Below are 20,357 nucleotides of genomic sequence, written 5' to 3'. Positions count from 1 at the left end.
ATTTCCCCTCTTTCTTCTCTCATACTGTAAAGAAATTAGTACTTATCATTGCATAATAGATAAAGCATGTGTGTTTGTACATCTTTGCATGATCTTGTGAGAGTGAGAATTACTTCTCCTCACTCTCAGGTTGATTGTAACTGAGCTCTTCCCTAAGGGACTTGGGTTGAGCAGAAATACATTCCTTCGAAGGGATGGGTGGGTGCCCATCTTCAACCCTCAATCTTGTCTCCATTACTTTTACATTTTCAAGGCTGTAATATTGTGAGTAATTTTCATTTTTAGCTTTAAGTGTTCATTCTCTTTTATATCAAATCTCGAAAACAAGCGAATATCATAATTGTTAAGCATACTACGTTGTTCGGGGCGTTTACAAAGAGGTTGTTTGTTGTCCCTAAGGGTGTCTAACAGCCAACGAGGGACTCTTTTAGGCTGCTGAATTTCAGCCCTTGTATGCTCCAATTGATTTAGAATAGGGTGCTGCTCTTCAAACAAGGTATCATGATGTTGTTGTGGTTGTAAATCAAGCTGAATAGACTACTGTAAGGTATCTATAGATGGTGAAAACGAAAGCTGAGAAGAAGGATCAGCCATGGCACCATTATAGAAAGGCGGTAGTCCGCTGTCAAAGATGTCTGAAGCATCAATAGTAGTCTAGCAAGGGATGAGAAGCATTTTCAGCAAAGATAACATCTCTACTGACAATAATCTTGGTTATATAGGATTGATAAAGATGGTACCCTTTACTTTCAGGACTATATCCAATAAATATGCAGCGAACAGCCTTATCATCCAGCTTATGCCTTTTCCGAGAAGGAAAGGCTTGGACCCACTCCATGCCTCGTAAGGAGTGATGGTGTGTAAAGCTCTTGGGGGACACCTATTCACATAAGTGGCAAATAGAATAGTATCAGACCAAAAGGAATTAGGTGAATTCTTACTCTTCAGCATGCATCTTGCAATCTCCATGAGTGACCTATTCTTCCACTCCAATACTCCATTTTGTTGTGGGGAGTAAGGAACGGTGCATTGATAATGAATTCCTCAAGATGTAAGATACTCTAAAAACTGTTTAGAAAGATATTCAATCCCCCCCCCCCAAGTCGGTACAAAGGGTCCGAACGCGAAAGCCACTTTGGCTTCCCACCATAGCAATGAAAGTCTTGAAGCAAGAGAAGACTTCAAACTTAGATTTCAGCCCATATACCCAAGTAAATCGGGATTTGTCATCTATGAATGTGACAAAATATAAAGATCCACTAATGGATTTGGCCCGCATAGGACCACAAACATCATTGTGGAAGGAGATGCAAAATAGATGGCGAATGAACATGAGAATCCTTAGGAAAGGAGAATCCATGCATCTCACCAAGTAACCAACCTTCACAAATGTGATTTGATGGCAACTATATTTTTGGAAAAAGATCTTTGACCATGTCCTCTGATTGGAGTTTCATCAATGCTCAATAGTTTATGTGACAAAGCCTCTAATGCCACAAATGTGTATCATGAAAAGATTCCTTTGTTAATAAGGCACTGTCAATAGGATTTTCAGCAAGTTGTTGATCATAAGTGTCAAGACGATAGAGACCTTTAGTGAGGGTGCCTGTCAAGACAATGGAAGAAGAAATCCGATCATCATATACCCCACATCAGGGGCCATCGAAATGACACAAAACCCGGAAGTAGCAATGGCTGAAATGGAGATAAGATTCTTCTTGATGTCGGGCACATAGAGAACATCATGCAATGTCAAAGGAGTGCCCAAGACAGAGACAACCTGCACATGTCCAATGCCTTCAACTGCATAAGAGGCATTGTTAGCACACATAACTATACCTCCCTTAGGTACATCAGAGAGGGATGCAAATAATGTGGTGATGTGCTTAGATGCACCATTGCCAAAATACCAAGTAGAAGGTACATCAATACTAAAAAACAAGTATCATGAATAAAAGGATTATATTGACACTGAATGGAAAAAGTATAATCCTTAAACCGAGAATAGTTCGCAGTCTCGTGTCCAATCAGCAAGCCCTTGTTTCTTCCATCTTCCCCATCTAAGCACAAATTGTGCAAAAATTTGGGATTTCCTTCAAATCTCCCTATCCAACTTGAATTTGCACAGAAAGTTTGGGGCTTTTCATCAATTCCACCAAATTCTTCATCTATTCAAAGATATTCAGCAATGTCACCATCGAATTTGGGGCTTTTCAACAATTTGACCGAATTCCGCTGCAATTTTGTCACCAAATTTGGGGCTTTTCAAGAATTTGACATTCTTCATCCACATTGAGGTAGAATTCATTGTCAGACCCAACATCCAGCATCTTTCAAATAAAAAATTAACAAAAATTGTCAAATTTCTCTTCAATTTTCCCATCAATTTTGGGGCTTTTCATCATTCAAGCCCAATTTCTCCCCATTTCTTCAAAAAATCTGGGGCTTTTCTTAAATTCATCAATATTGAGACTCAATTCACCTTCTAGCATGGAATTCAACAATATTTGGGTAAAAATTTACCCAGTTTCGCTTCATTTTTCGGGTAAATTTTGGAGCTTTTGCCCAATTCCACCACCAAGGCCGCCAAAATTTGGGCCTTTTGCCTCAACAAATCTTATTGGCCCTCGACGTGCTCCAAAATCATATAATTTGGCTGCTGGCCTTGTTCTTTCTTGACATTGAAGGAAAATTTGATTATTTTGGCGTATTATTGAGCAAATTTTCAGTATATTCAGCTGCTGTCCACATTATTGGAGCACTTCCAGCCATAAATCTCTGATTTCAGCATATTGCTGATTAACGCCTTGATCAGGTTACATTTATTTCTGAAAATAATTATTTTTTGCATATTTTTCTCTCTCCTTAGCAGAAAAACAGCAAGAGAAATTATTATTCTGCATATTATTCAACTTCATTGAGGCAAACAACAATTCTTCTATCAAAGACTTATTATTATTCGGGCATCAATTTTCTCTCTCTTCATGTAAAAAATATTATTTTATTGCCGATCATCACTCATGGCCAACAATAATAATGATTTGTTGGGTATGCTTGGCACTGGCAACAAGCTCAACAGCACAAATTACCCAACATGGGCTTACATGATGCGATATGTTCTTGTTGCAAAGAATCTATGGCATATAGCCAATGGCACCGAGCAAAGGCCGGCTTCTCCAACATTGGCACCACCTCCCACTTCCACATCTCGAGGTGGCTATTGGCCCAAGCGTGAAGTAATTGTGCGATTAATTTAATGGAAAATGAATGAGAATGAAAGAATTAATCGAAACACAACAATACTCGATCACGAATGAGAAGAAATAAATTAATGAGAGAGAGAGAGAGTGTGTGTGTGTGTGTGTGTGTAGCGCTCTAGGCAATCACACTGAATAATGCCACACTTGTGCAAAATGAGACTTGAAGTGTCTTTAAATAATAAAATATGAAACCCTAACGGCTTAGCCATCATAGAAAACCCTAAAATAAACTCTAACCCTGGTGTCACTTAGTCCTAGGACACTGGGCCGTACTAAGTGACACTAGGAAGCTACGAGTTCCCTGCCCGTCGCGATGCTATGTCCACCTTCGCGCCCCCGTTCCTTCTGCGTGTTCCCCCCCGTGGTGCGCTGCATCTCCCCCGTCCTACGATGTGCCTCCCTTGCCCCCGCGTTGCGCTTCCCCTACTCCACTAAGCTACGCCTCCCCCGCCCTCGTGCTGCCCCGGCCTACCTCGCCTTGCGGCCTTGTCCCTCACCTACCACACGCCCTCTCCTCATTTCCAAGCTGCCCCTCAATCTCCCTCGAACCCCCCCAGTTGCTCCCTCCATCTGCAGTAACATCCCCCCTACTCCCCTGGTAGCAAAATAGCTTGATCGGTAGGTCCTCAACACAGACGCACAATGGAAACCTCTGGTCAAACACCGATGCATTCAACGAGTGCCCCCCAATCAAACACCTTGGCATCATCCTCTCCAAGGAACAGCTCGTAGCCGTCCGTGCCACAAAGCTAGAACTGAAAGAAACAACAATCTTTAATCAAGTAGTAGAACACTCCCCATCCAAGGCCCGGCTTCGAGATTGGCTTCACTCCACACTACGCATTGGAACATCGTAGATCATGGAGGCAGTTCTCATAGGTCAAGGGATCTTCATGGTTCGACTCACCTCTATGGACGCAACCCGTGAGCTAGTGGATAGCTCACCTTGTGCCTCCACGAAGGGAGTCATCTATATGGTTCCTTGGTATAGTGGCTTCACAGTGCAAAAATTCACGCTCCACAATAGGTTTCTTAGACATCCGGTCACCCTACTATTCGCCGGACTAGCGGTAGAGTATCATCAATTAGTGGAGGACTTTCGACGGCTCTTCGGCACAGTCTTGCTGCCTACCTTCTTCACGGATGCAGTGACAACCACTGGAGTCCCGAAGGTACAGGTGGCTCTGAAAGATACAAAAAACATACCAAAGTTCCTGGAGATTAAGATAGACGAACACTCCTTCAAGCAGTAGGTTATTGTGATTGGGCAGCCAAGGCAGTGCTTGCAATGCCATGACTTTGGGCATCAAGCAGCAGATTGCACACACTTCAAAGCCGCCTTCCGCTGACACGCCCGAAAGTGCATGCTGACAGTTTCACATGGGTCCAGCAACGACAAAGAGGGAGATGGCAAGGGGGGCCTCAATCAACCCCTCGGACTCAACCATGGCAGCAGAGAGCAGGAGGGCAAGCGACGGGTCCTCAGCAAAGCACCTCGCAACACCCCCCCAGCTCGTCCCACCCAGCAGGATCACAGACCTCCACCTCCACCACCCACAGAGGTGTCATAGGCTACCCCACCCAAGATCCCACAGCCCCTACACCCACCCCCTCCTCCAGGATCACCCCCCAACCCTATCCCACAACCTCCCCCTTCCAGGGCCACCCGCCTCCTACCTCTAATCACCCCATCATCCCTCAATCTTCCACCTCCCCACCATCTCCCCCGCCACTCAGCCCCCCTAATCCTCACCTAGTACATGTGACCCCCCCTTCCCACGGGGGGTGACAAGCCTCATACACCTATATCTTCTCCTCACCAGCAACCTAGGTTTCCCCCCCCCCCCCCCACACAACCACTAGCTCATCAGACCCAACCACTTGCCACACTTTCCCTAGGCAGGCACAACTGCTCCCACAAAAGTTCTTCCGTAGTGGTCCATGGTCCTACTTGAGAGTTGCAGGGCGCGGAGAGTTTCCACTACCTCTGGAGGTGGGGATCTTCATAGTCCACTAGTCAAGGAGTAGCAAGGTCCATTTATTGGCACCACCGAATGGACCAAACTATGCATTCTTCCTTCAATCCTCTCATTCAGGAGACTGGACGATGACACAAATAGAGGAGGAGATGAAGGGCCAGGTTACAGACCACATCTCCCAGAGGATGGGAGAAGGAGGACTAGCACTCTTTTCCCAACAGTGGCCAGGGTGCATGATGGACATTCACCCATGGGCTGAAGCCGAGGTCCCACATCTGCGCATTATTTTTCGAGCCCCTCCATAGTGGAGAGCACCGGTAGATGTGATCGAGTGGCCCCTCGCACAGGCTGCCCGCTTCTACCAATGTACAGAGTCACAGCTCTTAGCCTGGCTGATAGATGCCCTGGTGGTACCGCCTGGAGCATCTATTACCCCCATGGTCCGCCCAAGCCCATGGGGAATCGACATTCTACTTCTGCAGGAGCACAAGCTCACCCCCGCCCAAGCCCATCAAGTAGGAAACCTACTTCTAGGCAGCTCACACACCTGCTGGGAGTACTCCATTAGTGCCCACGACAGGAGTGGAGGCATATGCACTTCTATTGGCCCGAGGCTTACCGCCTATGTGTGTGACCACGGGATGATTGAGGAAGAGAGGATCCTATGGATCCGACTGGACATAGAGGACTCATGCCTCAGAGTCCTCAATGTCTACGCTCCTACGATGGAGATTGCAACAGGACTTCCAAAGGTGGACTCTTGGATTGTTGGAGGAGACTTCAACAACCTAGAAACCCTAGAGGACTAGTAGGGTAGAGGCAAAGACTACCAAGGTATAGCAGGGGAGGAGCAGAAGACATGGGAAGTCTTCCTACTTGCGGTAGGAGCACGTGATGCCTGTCGGGACCCAACTTTTCACAAGAGGGAGAGGTTGTTGGACTTCTCATGGGGATACAGGTGGCTGGGTGGAGCCCTCCTGGAATAGCTGTATGGACCAGTTTTATATGGGAGAGTGGGGGTGCTTTCAAGGAGGCCAGATAGGGCAGTTGGCTAGCACCACCTTATCTTATCACTGCTCGGTTCTCCTTACTCTTGATGCTCCAGCTTCACTCCTTGACACGCAATCCTGTCGGATCCCTAACTCGATCTACAAGAGGAAAGAGGTGAGAAGGCAGATTAAGCAACTTTGGACAAGGGAGTGGGACAAGAGGGACCAGATCGCAGAAGAGATTGAAGAGGTCTTAACCGAGTCGAGTAGGATTTGCCAAGAGGCAGCCCTACAAGCCAAGCAGCAGAGCTGCAGGAGGAGAGAGCACTCCAACGAGACCTAGCAGCCACGCAAAGACTACTCCAGGAGGCACCAAGGGATCCCACTCTCCACATGCAGGAGGTGCGCGCACGGGCAGCCCTCACCGGTCTTGAGGATAGGCACTCTGAGTTTTCATTTCATACCTCAGCAGCCTTTTGGGCGCGGAAGGAGAACACAATGTGCAGGGAGTTCTTTCAGGTGCATCAGCCTCGCACCTCAAGAGATCAAATTCCCAACCTCCGTGATCAGTATGAGAGGATTTGCTCTAGCCCAGATGAGGTGATGGAGATTGGCACTGACTACTACAGACACCTTTTTCAGCAGGAGGCAGTATCAGCTAGGGGACAGCGTTGTAGATAACAGGTCTAAGACTGTATTCCATCCCTCATCACAAAGGAGATGGGGCATTCCCTCGTAGACCCCTTCACAGAGAAGGAATTAGCAGAGGCTTTCCATGCACAGGGTGGGCAAAAATGCCAAGGAGAGGATGGTCTTTCAAAGGCCTTCTTCACTACCTACTGGGAGGTGGTGAAGGACCCTCTACTGCTGGCCTTTCAAGAGATTTTCAGCTCAAGAGGGATGCCAAGGAGTCTATTGGCAAGTCTTATTAGTCTCCTCCCTAAAGGGAGAGACCGGTTGGAGCTATCCCAATGGAGACCGATCACCTTATTGTCAGTGGCCTATAAGAAACTAGCTAAGATGACCAGTAGGTGACACCACCCCGTGCTTCCAGACATCATTCATGACACACAGAAAGGTTTTGTCCAAGATAGGAGCATCCTAGACAATGTTTTTACCTTCTTTGAGGTGATCGAGTGGGACCAGCACAGTGGTCAAGGATTGGTTGTACTGCTCCTGGATTTCGAGAAGGCCTATGACAGGGTTGACGGGGACTTCTTAGAGGGCACCATGTTGAGATTGGGCTTCCCCCAAGCATGGATCTACAAGGTTTCTGCACTTTACAGATCGGCCACTAGCAAGGTTCTCATAGGTGGCAAGAGGGAGGAGGAGTTTCGACTGGAGAGATCTGTCTGGCAGGGCTGTCTTCTTGCCCCGTATCTCTTCTTACTCTTTGCAAAGGCGATGTCTTACTTCCTCCGGTCACATGTAAGCGGGCTACGTGACCTCCGACTTTCGGTGACGAAGGAGACGGAGCTGCTAGATTCAGAGTATGCAAATGATACCACCCTTTATATAGAGGATGATGAGTTGATGTTGGAAAGAGTGAGACTAGCTCTGGAGATTGGAGCAAAAATCAACTGGCGAAAATTAGTTGGTTTTCTTACAGACCCGGACTCCAATATGGAGTGGAGCGTCCACTTGGGATTCAGATGGGTGTGCAAGGGACAGGCCGTCCGATACCTAGGGTTCTAGGTGGGACTCGGCGTCACTCCTGCCTAGCAGTTTCTTCCAGTTCTCAATTCCATAAGGCAGTAGCTAACCTACTCGAGTATTGTTTGCCTTTCCTTAGCGGGCCAAGCCCTAGTGGTCAACCAAGTCCTTCTAGCGACGGCTTGGTACATTGCCTCGTGTTGGTGCTTCTCCTCGTCTTGCATGATTCAGCTTCACCGCCTAGTGCGGAATTTTCTCTAGGCCGGCTCTAATGGTTCTAGGGATTCTGGGCCAAGGTTGCATGGGTAACCATCATCCAGTATCAGTCTGAGGGAAGGCTTGGGATCATAGACCCAAAGTTCCAAAGCCTGGCCCTTTTGGGCAAGCTAGAAGTCTGCGGGCTCACACCAAGAGGACAAGCCTGGAAGGTCCTTTTGCAGGAGGGTGTCCAAGAGTGCAAACCGAGGCTTGGTGGTGGTTGGAGGCCATCCTTGAGATGGATCTTCACGACTACCCAGATCACGCCACCCAAATCTTCCTTCCTCTGCAGCCTACTTCTTGTGTGGCAAGGCCTCTGCAAGGCCTTAATTCACAAGCCCCCAGGATGCCAAGAGGAGATAGACCGCCAACCGCTTTTTTGAAATCCCCAGGTCAGAGATCGGGACGGGATACAGATTGGCAAGCACCCGTGGTAGGAGGTGTACAGGATGGAGGATCGGGAGGTGTTGCAACGAGCTTCAAGTTGTCAGCGAGGAGCTGAGGCGAGGAGAAGGGAGATTGACTCAGCGATCCCCCAGGAGTAGCAAGGCCCTCCGATCCGAGAGCTGATGGAGCCTGGTGAGGTGTGGACCGCTAGATTCTCACTGGTAGGTATCCCTCTACAGGTGGCAAGTAGAGCAAGTTGAGCCCCCTACAAGATTTACTTCATCGTGCAGGATGGGGGGGCGTTTGGTCCTTGATAGAGGGCAACAGCATGAAGAGATCGTTGTCCTTCCTTGGAGGAGGATTCGTATGGTTGGTCTCCATGGAAAGACATGGCGTCTGGACTCTTATGTGTTCTGGGAAGAGTTCCGAGAGTGGCGCCTCTGGATATGGGAGAGCACGCCACTTGATGAGTTGGAGTGGGACCCTTGCGAGTGGTTATGGCTGGCCACTGCAGTCGCCAAGAAGCCACTGAGGTTCTTAGAGTACACAACCAGGATTGGTAGACATGTACTGATGCAAGAGGACATGGATTGGGTGCCTTCGCGTAGCAGATACTGGGCACTACATCACAGATGCCTTCCATCAGACCTTCTGGCGCTGCCTTTGGGACAGCTAGAGACCGAGGAGGGTAACGTATTTCCTTTGGCTTTTGGCACATGGAGATCTGGCGGTTGGGACTTCACTGGCTCAAATGCAACAGGATGGAGAGTATAAGTGCTGCCCACCGCAGCTCTTAGAAAACCCCAAAGCACTGCCTTGGTCTTGCGGGGCAGCACAGCTTCGAGAGGTGCCTGCCGTATTCTCCGTTGTGTGGCAGCCAGCCTTGGTTGTATCTCGTGGGGGGCCTTTTGCTAGCAGGCAATCAACCAAGGCCATCACCTTTTGTATGAGGCCGGGATACAGAACATGGTTTTCATCATTGAGGCTGGGTCTTGCATAGTGGTCGGCTTGGAGGCTTTACCCAACCGCCAAGTACTAGAGTCCAGAGCAGACTGCTCAGAGGTATGGAAGATCGTAGGGAGTCTTACAAGATGGCACATCTAGAAGGCACGCTGTCGGCGGTTTTTGGCGGGGAGTGCCTTTCAATACAAACGGCTTTGGCAAAGCTTTGGACTTCCATCATCCACTCCCTCCGCGGCCGATGGAACCAAGTGCAAGGTGAATCTCGTGCTCGTCAAGAGCTCCATTTTCACTTTCTACACACCTAGGGCAGCTAAGACATGTTCTTCATGATGCAAGCAGACAGCCCCAAATGACAATACACCCCCACTCCATGGCTTCTTACCCCCATCCCCCCCCCCCCCAAACCGCCTTCAGAGGCTTGTATACATGACGTATTTGTAATTTGCATCAACTCCAGCTAGTCTGTTGAGCATGAGCACTCAGTTGTAATCAGTCTTCTAAGTAATATATTTAGCCACATTTTACTTGTAAAAAAAAAGTGACACTAGGAGCAACAACTACATTTAATGACAATTTAAATGCCTAGAGAGCCCAGATCATGGATCAAAGGGCATCAACACGTAGCCCACAAGATAGCCTACAATATTTAAAGGGGACCTTGACTTCCCAGAAGGTGAAGGAAGGTGGTGGCAAAAACAACACAAAGACAAAGTCGAATAATGAGAAGCAAAGTGAGTCCCCTCATCAAAGATTAAAAGCAAGTTGGCAAAACATCCCCAAAAGGAATAAATATTATTAACATTGCCAAGAGACTCGTCATTTTGACGACAAGTATTACTCATAGGCCAAGGGCAGTCCGCCCAAGACTCCACCCTCTTACCCATCTGATAACTCAAGCACATTAGGTGAGGGCACTTCTAACCCTCCTCCACAGCCGAGAGGGGGCATCCTCTGCCCCAACAAGGTAGATCCACTCGTCATGGACCATCTGTCCCTGTTACACCTAAGGGGTTATCAAATTGGTCCACCAATGCTACTACCTCGGACTTTGGTACTTTAAACCTTTGGTCTTTCAACTTTTATATCTACAGCAAATGATCACCAAGAAAGACCCTTTAAAATTGAAGAAAGGAAACAAAAGAAGAGTTTGAGTAAGTAAAAAAGATTGTAAATTTCATTTTCAATTCAAGCTCTAAATTGGCAAAAGGAGTCCTTTGTTAATGTTTCATTAGAAGAGAATGCCATATGGATAGTCTTAATGCAACAAGAAAAGAACTCCATTTACATGAGCCAGAGTTACTAGATAAGCAAGATCAAAGAAGAAATGGAAAGGGATTACTCATAATCAAATAACAATAAATATTATCTTTGCATGCATGAAATTTAGAAGGTATTTGCATTTAACAATTCTAATCAATGCTAGAGGATCGGCTAGGGTATGTTGGGATAAATGCCCGGTTTGACCTCCGTGTATAGTGCACACATTGCACATGTGAATGCACCCTTACGTGCCCTAAGTATAAATACATTTTATTCTTTGTGTACCAACACAATTGTTGGTACACTCTTATTGAATCATACTTGACTCTGCTCTCTCACTCTCTCTCTCCAACCGTCACACTCTCCAATAACTGGAATCAGAGCCAAATAGCTCACGGAAGCAGGCAATCGGTTTGTCAAGTTGTTGAGAAGTAGACGAGCAAGGCCAGGTGACTCGTCGGGTACAGTGGACTGCTGCAGGACGCTGCTACACAAACAGCAACCGGCAGGCGATGACGAGAAAGCATAACTGACAATCGGCGTGAGACAGGCGCGGACAGACAAACAGGCGCCGCGTGAGGCTATAGCACGTGTGACGAGACGTGTGACGAGACGGGCAACGGAAGACGGGTCCAGTGCGTGGCGAGGAGACAGGGCAGATGCCAGCTGCACAATCACGACCCAGGCCGGCGGGTCAACAGGACCCCCTCCCCGTCATATTTTTTTCTAAAAATCAGGTTTTTCTTTAAAAAATCTCTTTTACCCCCTTTCTTTGACGGCGTTCAAGCGTGGAAGCACCATTTCCAAATCTGTGCAAATATAGCTCGGAAAAATTGGGGCTTCTCCCAGATTTGACATTGCTTATGCCCGTCAGTGATTTTGAAGTCGGGAATTGCAAACATTGCGTGTGGTGACCTCAATTAATTTGAGCATTTTGCCAAATTAGTCAAAATTCTGCTCCTTTGAGCAAAATTTAGTGACACTGGATCCGAGAAATTTGGGGCTTTTCATGTATTGGCAAAGTCTTGCTCAGCTGGGTTAAATTGGCTGACATTTATGCAATTTTGGACTTGAAATTTTGGGGATTTGTGCAGAATTTTTGCATTTTTGCCCGTGTGGTGGCTGGTTCATGTATAAACAGCAGAGATTTATTTTTGGTTGAGAAAGAACAGCAGTGTATTTTGCTCGTTCAACTTGTACTTCTGCAACTTAGTGCATTTACTCTTGTGTTCGTGATAAAATGGCTGCAACTTCTTCCAGTTCAAACATCAAGAGTTTGATGGAAATCAAACGGTTTCATGGTCATGGCTTTGACCTTTGGAAAGACCGTATGCAGGGCATTTTGTTTCTAAAGGATTGTGAGGATGCTTTGCAGGAAGATAAACCCACACTAATGTCTTATGCAAAGTGGGCCAACGTAAACAAAAAGGTTGTGGCTTACATTAAGATGGGTATCACTGATGATATCTTGACAGATATTAAGGGTTTAGATACAACTTATGCAATATGGGAGAAGTTGAAAGCTACCTATGAGATCACCACACCTATTAATCAGATGCATTTAATGCGCAAGTTGGTGAATATGCGACTAGATGAGTCAAACCTGTAGCTAAACACTTGAGTGCATTTACAGGGATTCTAAATCAGCTCAAAGATTCAAATTTGGACTTTGATGATAAGTTGAGGGCGATCTTTTTCATCATGACACTGCCTGACTCTTGGGAGACCTTGGTGGTTTCACTCAGCAATAACCCCAATCTCTCATATGATGGGGTGAGGGGTTTTATCTTGAATGAAGAAATTAGACATATGTCTAGTGGAGAAGGCAGCAACTCAGCTTATAATGTAAGAGACAAGGCTGAAAAGAAAAATGCAAATGCACGGTAGAGAAACAGGAGCAAGAGCAAAGGAAAGAAAAAGAGTAACATTACTTGCTATCACTGTGGTCGAAAGGGCCACAAGAAACTTGATTATAGGTATTACAAGAAGGAACAAGAGAGAAAGAAGAATGCAAGAGATAAAAATAAGAAGGAAGATAAGACAGAAGCATCTGAGGCAACCAAAGGCAAAGAAAAGGCCAATGTGGCCTCTAATGTGGTCATAGAGGAGCTTTCAGATACAGAGGATGATGTATTATGTGCAATTGATTATGATGCCCTTGTATGTCACATACAGGATATGCAGATTACTAAGGCTGATGTGATCGATGCACTCTTGTCAGTTGATGATGGTGTCACTCATACTTGGATTGTAGACTCTGGTGCCTCTTGTGAGGAAAATTGCTAGGGTTTGCACTAAGGACACACCGAGTGTACGATCATGACAGAAACACAGAGAGACAGTCACAGACACAGAGGGCAAAACTCAAACCCTAAACGCAAAACTCACGACTCAAACACAAAAACTCAAACACAAACACAAGAAGGGAGAGAGAGAGCACAACTCAGAAGTGAATGAATGTTGTAAATGAATGTAAGAGTGTACAGTGTGCTCAAGGGCAGAGCAATGTTGAAGTGTGACGTTCACCAAAGATGGATCCCAAGTCTGTGACCACCAGTCGGAGTGTACGAGTGCTGAATAGTGAATGGCAGCAGATTGGTCACCAAAACGCAGTAGTCTGGAGGCTGGAAACTGGTAAATGCAACAGTGTACCGTCGATCAGAGGCTAGAAACTGTGCACAATCTGCTGTAAACAGCAAGCTGAAGCAGTGTCTGAAAGGGTTTCATGCTGATTGCAAAAAGAACCAAGAAGTGCACTTTGTATTGTTTGCACTGTAAAGCCTTGAATGGAGGGTTTCTTGCAGTTGCTGAAATTTGCAGCCACTTGGAGTTACGGCATAAGAGATTGGGCCAAAAAGGACTTGATGTCCTTACCTCTCTGAAGAGGGTTGATGGAAAACGCTCTAAACTTGACTTTTGTAATGAGTGTCAATTTGGAAAGCAAATAAAAAATTCATTTTACTCTGGTGTCTCTCGTAAGTCCAATGTCTTGGACTTAGTGCATTCTGATGTATGCAATATGCCCGTGAAATTGTTGGGTGGTACTGCATATTTTGTCTCCTTTATTGATGACTGTTCCAAGAAGATTTGGGTATACTTACTGAAAAAGAAAAGTGAAGTGTTTGCTGTTTTTAAAACTTTTCATGCATTTGTGACCAATTAGACAAGTAGAAAGCTGAAATGCTTGAGAACTAATAATGGGGCTAAATGCTAAAAATAATCTACCTCCAGATATAGATCCAATTCCTGAAAATGTTGATCATTGAGTACACAGGTCTACACACGTAAGAAGGCAACCACATAGGTTTGACCCCTCCTTGCACATTATGTGATGCTTACACATGAGGGTGAGCCTCTTACATACAAAGAGGCCAAGTCATGTGAATTCAACAGTAAGTGGGAGCTAGCTATGCAAGAAGAGATTAAATCTCTATATGCAAATGATACTTGGGATCTTGTGTCATTGCCCAAGGGAAGGAAGCCACTTCCAAACAAATGGGTGTACAAAGTAAAGATAGTTGATGGAAAACCGAAGTACAACGCAAAAGTGGTTGCCAAAGGGTATGCACAAAAGAAAGGGATTGACTTCCAAGAGGTCTTCTCACATGTTGTGAAGATGACCACTCTACGTGTACTTTTTGCTCTCCCTACTGTCTTGAACTTAGAGCTATACCAAATGGATGTAAAAGCAGCTTTCTTGCATGGTGACATTGATGAGGAAATCTACATGAAACAGCCCGAGGGCTTTGTAGTTCCTCAAAAAGAGCAGATGGTGTGTAAACTAAAACGCAGCCTGTATGGGCTAAAGCAAGCACCACAGTAGTGGTACAAAAATTTTGACACCTTTATGCTATCTCATGAGTTTACACACAGCCATGCAGATCATTGCTTGTACATGAAAAAGGATACAGATGGCAGCCCCATCATACTTGTTTTGTATGTGGATGATATGTTGCTAGCTGGAAAAAGAAAGACTACCTTGGATGCTCTCAAAAAATCAACTGAAATCAGCCTTCTCCATGAAAGATTTGGAAAATGCATAGCATATTTTGGGCATGAGGATTCGTAAAGATAGAATGCAGAAATTGTTGTTTTTATCTCAAGAAAAATACATTGAAAAGGTACTGGACAGATTTAACATGGCTGAAGCTAAGCCTTTCGGGGCTCAACAAAGCCAACAGCCCAAAAGATGACGTGGAAGAAGCAAATGCTATGAAAGGAGTCCCTTATGCATCAGCTTGTGGCTCTCCTATGGTTGCTACTCGTCCAGACATTGCTCATGCAATGGGAGTTGTTAGCAAATTTATGTCAAATCCTGGCAAAACATATTGGGAGGCTGTCAAGTGTATTCTTCGATACCTAAAGGGTACACAAAGAAAGTGTATTTGCACTTAGTTTGGAGTGTTATTGTGATGCAGACATGGCAGGTGACTTGGACACTCGTAGGTCCACCAACGGGTATGTCTTCACAGTTGTTGGTGGGGCTGTGTCTTGGTGCTCCAGGTTACAGAACATCATTGCACTCAGTACCACTGAAGCTGAATACATATCAGCTACTGAAGCTTCTAAGCAAGCTATATGGTTGAGCAGACTTGCAAAGGATCTCGGCATGTCTATGGATACTGCAGTTTTGGGATGTGATAGCTAGAGTGTTGTGTATTTGGCTAAGAATGCCATGTATCATTCACGCACAAAGCATATAGATGTGCGATATCACTTCATCAGACAGATTCTGAAAGATGATCAAATCACATTGACCAAGATCAAAACGCAAGACAACCCTACAGATGTTCTCACTAAAAGTCTAAGCACAGCTCAGCACGAGCATTGCATACGACTAGTGAGAGTTGGTTAGAGGTTCACACTGGACCTTTAAGTGAAAGGTGGTTGGGATAAAGGCCCGGTTTGACCTCCGTGTATAGTGCACGCACATTGTACATGTGAATGCACCCTTACGTGCCCTAGTATAAATACATTTTATTCTTTGTGTACCAACACAATTGTTGATACACTCTTATCGAATCGTACTTGACTCTGCTCTCTCACTCTCTCTCTCCAACCGTCACTCTCCAACAAGGTAGCTACTCTATTTATGAGATAGCTTCGGCCAAGGATTCACACTACGAGAAAGGCCCCAAAAGTCCCCTTGTATAGGTGGGAAATCAGATGACAGAGATCAGGGCCATGTACATTGTTGTTTGCTAATTCTAACCAGATACTTCCAAATGTGCTACATATAAAGATCTCTTTTCCTGAACAAGGCCAAACCTTAATTCCCCACCATAATGTGGTCAACTATGTCTCCCCATTCCCTGCCATAATGTGGTCTATTGTGTCTCTCCATGCCATAATGTGCTTTATTGTGTCTTTGTCCTTATCTCTTTTCTGTTGTAATTGGTTGACTAGTTGCCCAAGTTTCTTATTGCCAAGGTCTACTGTGTCTCTTTCTCAGAACAGCATGCTGCTAACACTTAACCCAATGCAAAATATGCGGACTCCCGGGTAGTAACCTGAAGATCTGTATTGAATCTGCCACTCCTACGTACATATCCAGCAAGAATGCGCAGTATGAACATGTCCAATGCAATTGCCGCTCGTACACCAGGCCTTTGCACCTTCACAGCAACAGTCTGTCCATTAGGACGTAATCTTGCTTGATAAACCTGAAATCAGCAAGCTTTAGTAACATTTTCAAAGGATCAAGCAACAGTAATGTTTTTCACTATAAAGAAACATGTAAAATTCTATCAACTTCAGCACCTGACCAAGGGATGCAGCAGCAATGGGTTGTGGAGTAATATCTGAGAAAATATCTACTACTGGAACTCCAAGTTCTCTCTCAATCATCTCCAATGCAAGATCTGTTGAAAAAGGTGCAATTTGATCTTGAAGTAATGACAGTTCCTCAAGGTAAGCTGGGGGTATAACATCCTGGAAATTTTCCAATGAAAATACAAAACAAAACATCAAGTCTCAAATTTAAACTTATCACTATTAAACCAGGTCACTACTGACTACATCAAAGGACAGGGAAAAGCTTAAAGCACATACAGGGCGTGAAGATACAGCTTGAGCTATTTTGACAAAAGCCTGCACCAAACAGGTATAAAAATGAGAAATGACCTATATAACACACACATGCGTAGATACACATACATGTGTGTGTAGTGTGCGTGAGTGTAATGTGAAGTTATAGACTGACACCCATTCAGGTCTCAAGTGCTATAGTGTACAATTTCACATATATGGCATAACAAGAAATGGTGCATTTTAAGACAATGTCATCAGACATATGGTAGAAGAATTCAGCGGTAAAGGCAAAGCATACATACAGGGCCTAGCTGCACCAGTGCTGCTCGCAACTCTCCCGCCCGTCTCTGCTAACAAGAAACCCCATTCATCAAACCTGGAAATATGTAAATAATTTCAAGAAAAATTAGCTATGGAAAATATTGTCAAAAAACAATGGAAATACAAAAATAACATGCAATCATTCTGCTAACCTTCACTAAAGTTATATCATAAACATTTTTCATGCACAATACTATTGAACACCATGGTTGCGCATGTGACATTGAGAGAGTGAAGGGCGAACGGAAGTGCCCAGGTAGAGTGCGAGACAAAGGAGGTGTATTCAGCAGTAGAGAGTGTGCAGAGAGAGTAGAGACTCGAGATGGGTGTGTACCAATGTGGTACACACAAAGAATAAAAGGATGTATTTATACCTAGGGTACGGTACACTTACACCCGCAAGGGTGAGTTCACATGTGTAAAGTAATATACACACGGGAGCATGAGTAAAAGGGCCGTTACACCCAACAACCTCCCACTTTAAGGTCCTTAGTGAACATTTAACCAACTCCCACTAGCCGAATGCAATGCTCATATTAAGCCTTTGCAAGACTTTTAGTGAGAACATTTGCCAAGCTATCTTGTATTTTGATCTTAGTCAGTGTGACTAGACCATCATCCAGCACCTGTCTGATAAAGTGATACCACACATCAATATGTTTCATACGTGCATGAAAGATGGCATTCTTAGCCAAGCATACAACACTCTGGCTATCACATCCAAGTGCAAGTGTTTTGGTAGGCAGCCCAAAATCCTTGAACAAACAGCCAACCCAAATAGCTTCTTTCAAAGCTTCAGTGGTTGAAATATATTCAGCCTCAGTGGTAGAAAGTGCTACTTTTTTTGTAATCTAGAGCACCAAGAAATGGCCCCAACAATTAAGGTAAATATGTACCCGCTAGTAGACTTGTGAGTATCCAAGTCACCTACCATGTCTGCATCACAATATCCCTGCAAATCTAACGTACCCTTTCCATAACAAATACATTTTCTTTGTGTGCCTTTAAAGTCCCGGAAGATGCATTTCACTGCCTCCCAATTTGCTTTGCCAGGGTTTGAACCTAAACTTGCTCACAACTCCCATTGCATGAGCAATATCAAGTCTACTGGCAACCATAGCATATATGAGTGTCCCACAAGCTAAAGCATAAGGAACACCCTTCATAGAGCTAGCCACCTTATCATCTTTTGGGCAATCTTCTTTGCTAAGCTTAAGGTATGGTGGTAAAGGAACATCAAGTGGCTTAGCATCTAATATAGAAAAACATCAAATACTTTGCTGATGTACTTTTCTAATGAGAGAAATAAGAGCTACTACTCTCTATCTCTCGTCACACGCATGCCCAACATGTGTTCAGCTGCACCCAAGTCCTTCATGGAAAAGGCTGGATTCAGCTGTCTTTTTAGTGCATTAACCTGGCTTTTATGCTTACCAGCAATAAGAATATCATCCACATAAAGCACATCTATTATAAGGTTTCCATCATCATTCTTCTTTATATATAAGCAGTGATTACCATGCAAGAATGTAGTTCTAACATCCATCTGATCAAGTTCAAGATCCATAGATACTACAATAGCAAACAATACCCGAAGAGTGGTCATTTTGGTATTACCCTTAGCCACAAGCTTGGCTTTGTATTTGGTTTTGCCATCCACACACTTGATTTTATAGACCCATTTGTTAGAAATAGCTTTCCTATCTTTGGGCAATGAAACCAATTTCCAAGTATCATTCTAATACAAAGATTTCATTTCTTCCTGCATAGCTAGCTCCCACTTTTTCTCTAACTCACATGATAATGTCTCTTTATATGTGAGAGGCTCACCCTCATCTGTTAGTAAAATGCAGTCTAAAGAGGGATCAAACCTCAATTCAGGTCTCCTGACACATATAGACCTTCTCACCCAATGATCTGTGTTATCAACTAATGGATCCACATCCAAAAGAATATCAATGGCCTCATTATTTGGCTACTGAACTGCATTTTGAGGTTGCTTTAATACATTTTCAGGCTGTTGTGATTCATTTTCAGCATGTTGATTTTGTTACCCAAGCTGATTTTCAGCATCCCTTTGTTGCCCATTTCATCTCGCTCGATAATGATACACTGATTATCAAAACCAGCATAAAGTGGAGCCGGATTTTCAATGGCTGATCATGCTGAAATTTTACTCTTTTTTGTCTAAATCACTAAATGTGGCATTCTTCAGTAGCTTTGACTCATTAAATACCACATCTCGGTGGCACAGTACCTTGTTGATGCTTGGAACCCAAACTCTATAACCCATTTCACCTTCATCTCCATAACCCATGAAGATGCCTCTGAGAGATTTCAAATCAAGTTTGGTTCTACTATCAACATGTACATGTACATAGCATTCGCAGCCAAAGACCCTTAAGTAGTCATATGAAGCAGATTTGCCAAACCAAACCTCTTCAGGGATGCAACTTTCAAGTGCACAATGTGGAGATCGGTTGTAAATATATACTCTAGTTTTTAAGTACTTCTTGTCATAAGGACATGTAGTTTTGACGCCTCACTTAACATGTGGATTAATTTTTAATCACATGGTTAAGTGAATGTTGCACATGTGAGGTGTAACCGAGGTTAGAGTAAACTTACGAGCCGAAGACCCCAAGAAATCACGGGATGTCAAAGGCAAAAGTTCCTATAAGTTATGCCGCACATGAACTTGGTGGTATCTAGTGCCAGTTGTTGGCCTAGGTCATTCATTTGGCCATAAGTGTCAATTGGTGACACTAGGGAATTGGCGTTTGATAATACCTAACGCTAATCTTATAGTCAACGATGGCGCAGACACTAGGAATGGAAGTTGCCTAGCTAAACTAATTATTTGCCAACCAGATTATTTTTTTAGGCACCGAAATAATTATTGGATTAATTTTCACTATTTAAAGACTGAAAATTAATATTTAATTATGAATAATGCTGGAAAAACCATTTGGGGAGGCTCCCACTTGTCAAAAATACCCATACAAGTCTGAAAAACGTCTTGAGAGAGGCATTTCAGGAGCCTGCAACAGAGGGAGACGAGATGCTGCTCGTCTAATTTGCATCAATTGGAGGACCTTCTGAGGCAGCAAGGGTTAGGAGAAGACCAATCAACAGCAGGTAATAGCATTTACATGCTCTTGAAACAAGGCAGCAACAGTAAATAATTTATTTTCTTCAGTTCTTTGCATCTACAAGCTGTTGAGACAGGGCAACAGCAATAAATGACAAATTTTCTT

The 20,357-nt window shown here is 44.4% G+C and overlaps 1 protein-coding gene across 10 annotated transcripts in view; it reads right to left on the bottom strand.

The window, feature by feature from the left end:
- LOC148034759 (Protein kinase superfamily protein) overlaps nt 1-20,357 on the bottom strand; it is a 148,810-nt gene that overhangs the window by 95,035 nt on the left and 33,418 nt on the right. For 5 of the 10 annotated variants that reach the window (XR_015691120.1, XM_087679728.1, XM_087679724.1 and 2 more), the window contains exons 2-5: nt 17,082-17,126; nt 16,801-16,839; nt 16,510-16,680; nt 16,260-16,412 (exon numbers count right to left, since the gene is read on the bottom strand). Coding sequence is in view for 9 of the 10 variants with exons in the window: in XM_087679728.1 (XP_087535854.1) it covers nt 16,260-16,412; nt 16,510-16,680; nt 16,801-16,839; nt 17,082-17,126 (408 nt within the window). In the remaining variant the exon portion in view is untranslated. Of the gene's footprint in view, nt 1-16,259; nt 16,413-16,509; nt 16,681-16,800; nt 16,840-17,081; nt 17,156-20,357 lie in introns of all 10 variants that reach the window. The other 5 variants (XM_087679727.1, XM_087679725.1, XM_087679726.1 and 2 more) reach the window with 4 other exon arrangements.

This window comes from Lygodium microphyllum, chromosome 6, assembly GCF_053477565.2.
Source record: "Lygodium microphyllum isolate KBCC chromosome 6, Lygodium_microphyllum_v1.1.10, whole genome shotgun sequence".
NCBI classification, from domain to species: domain Eukaryota; kingdom Viridiplantae; phylum Streptophyta; class Polypodiopsida; order Schizaeales; family Lygodiaceae; genus Lygodium; species Lygodium microphyllum.
This window is presented reverse-complemented; position numbering and strand designations above follow the sequence as displayed.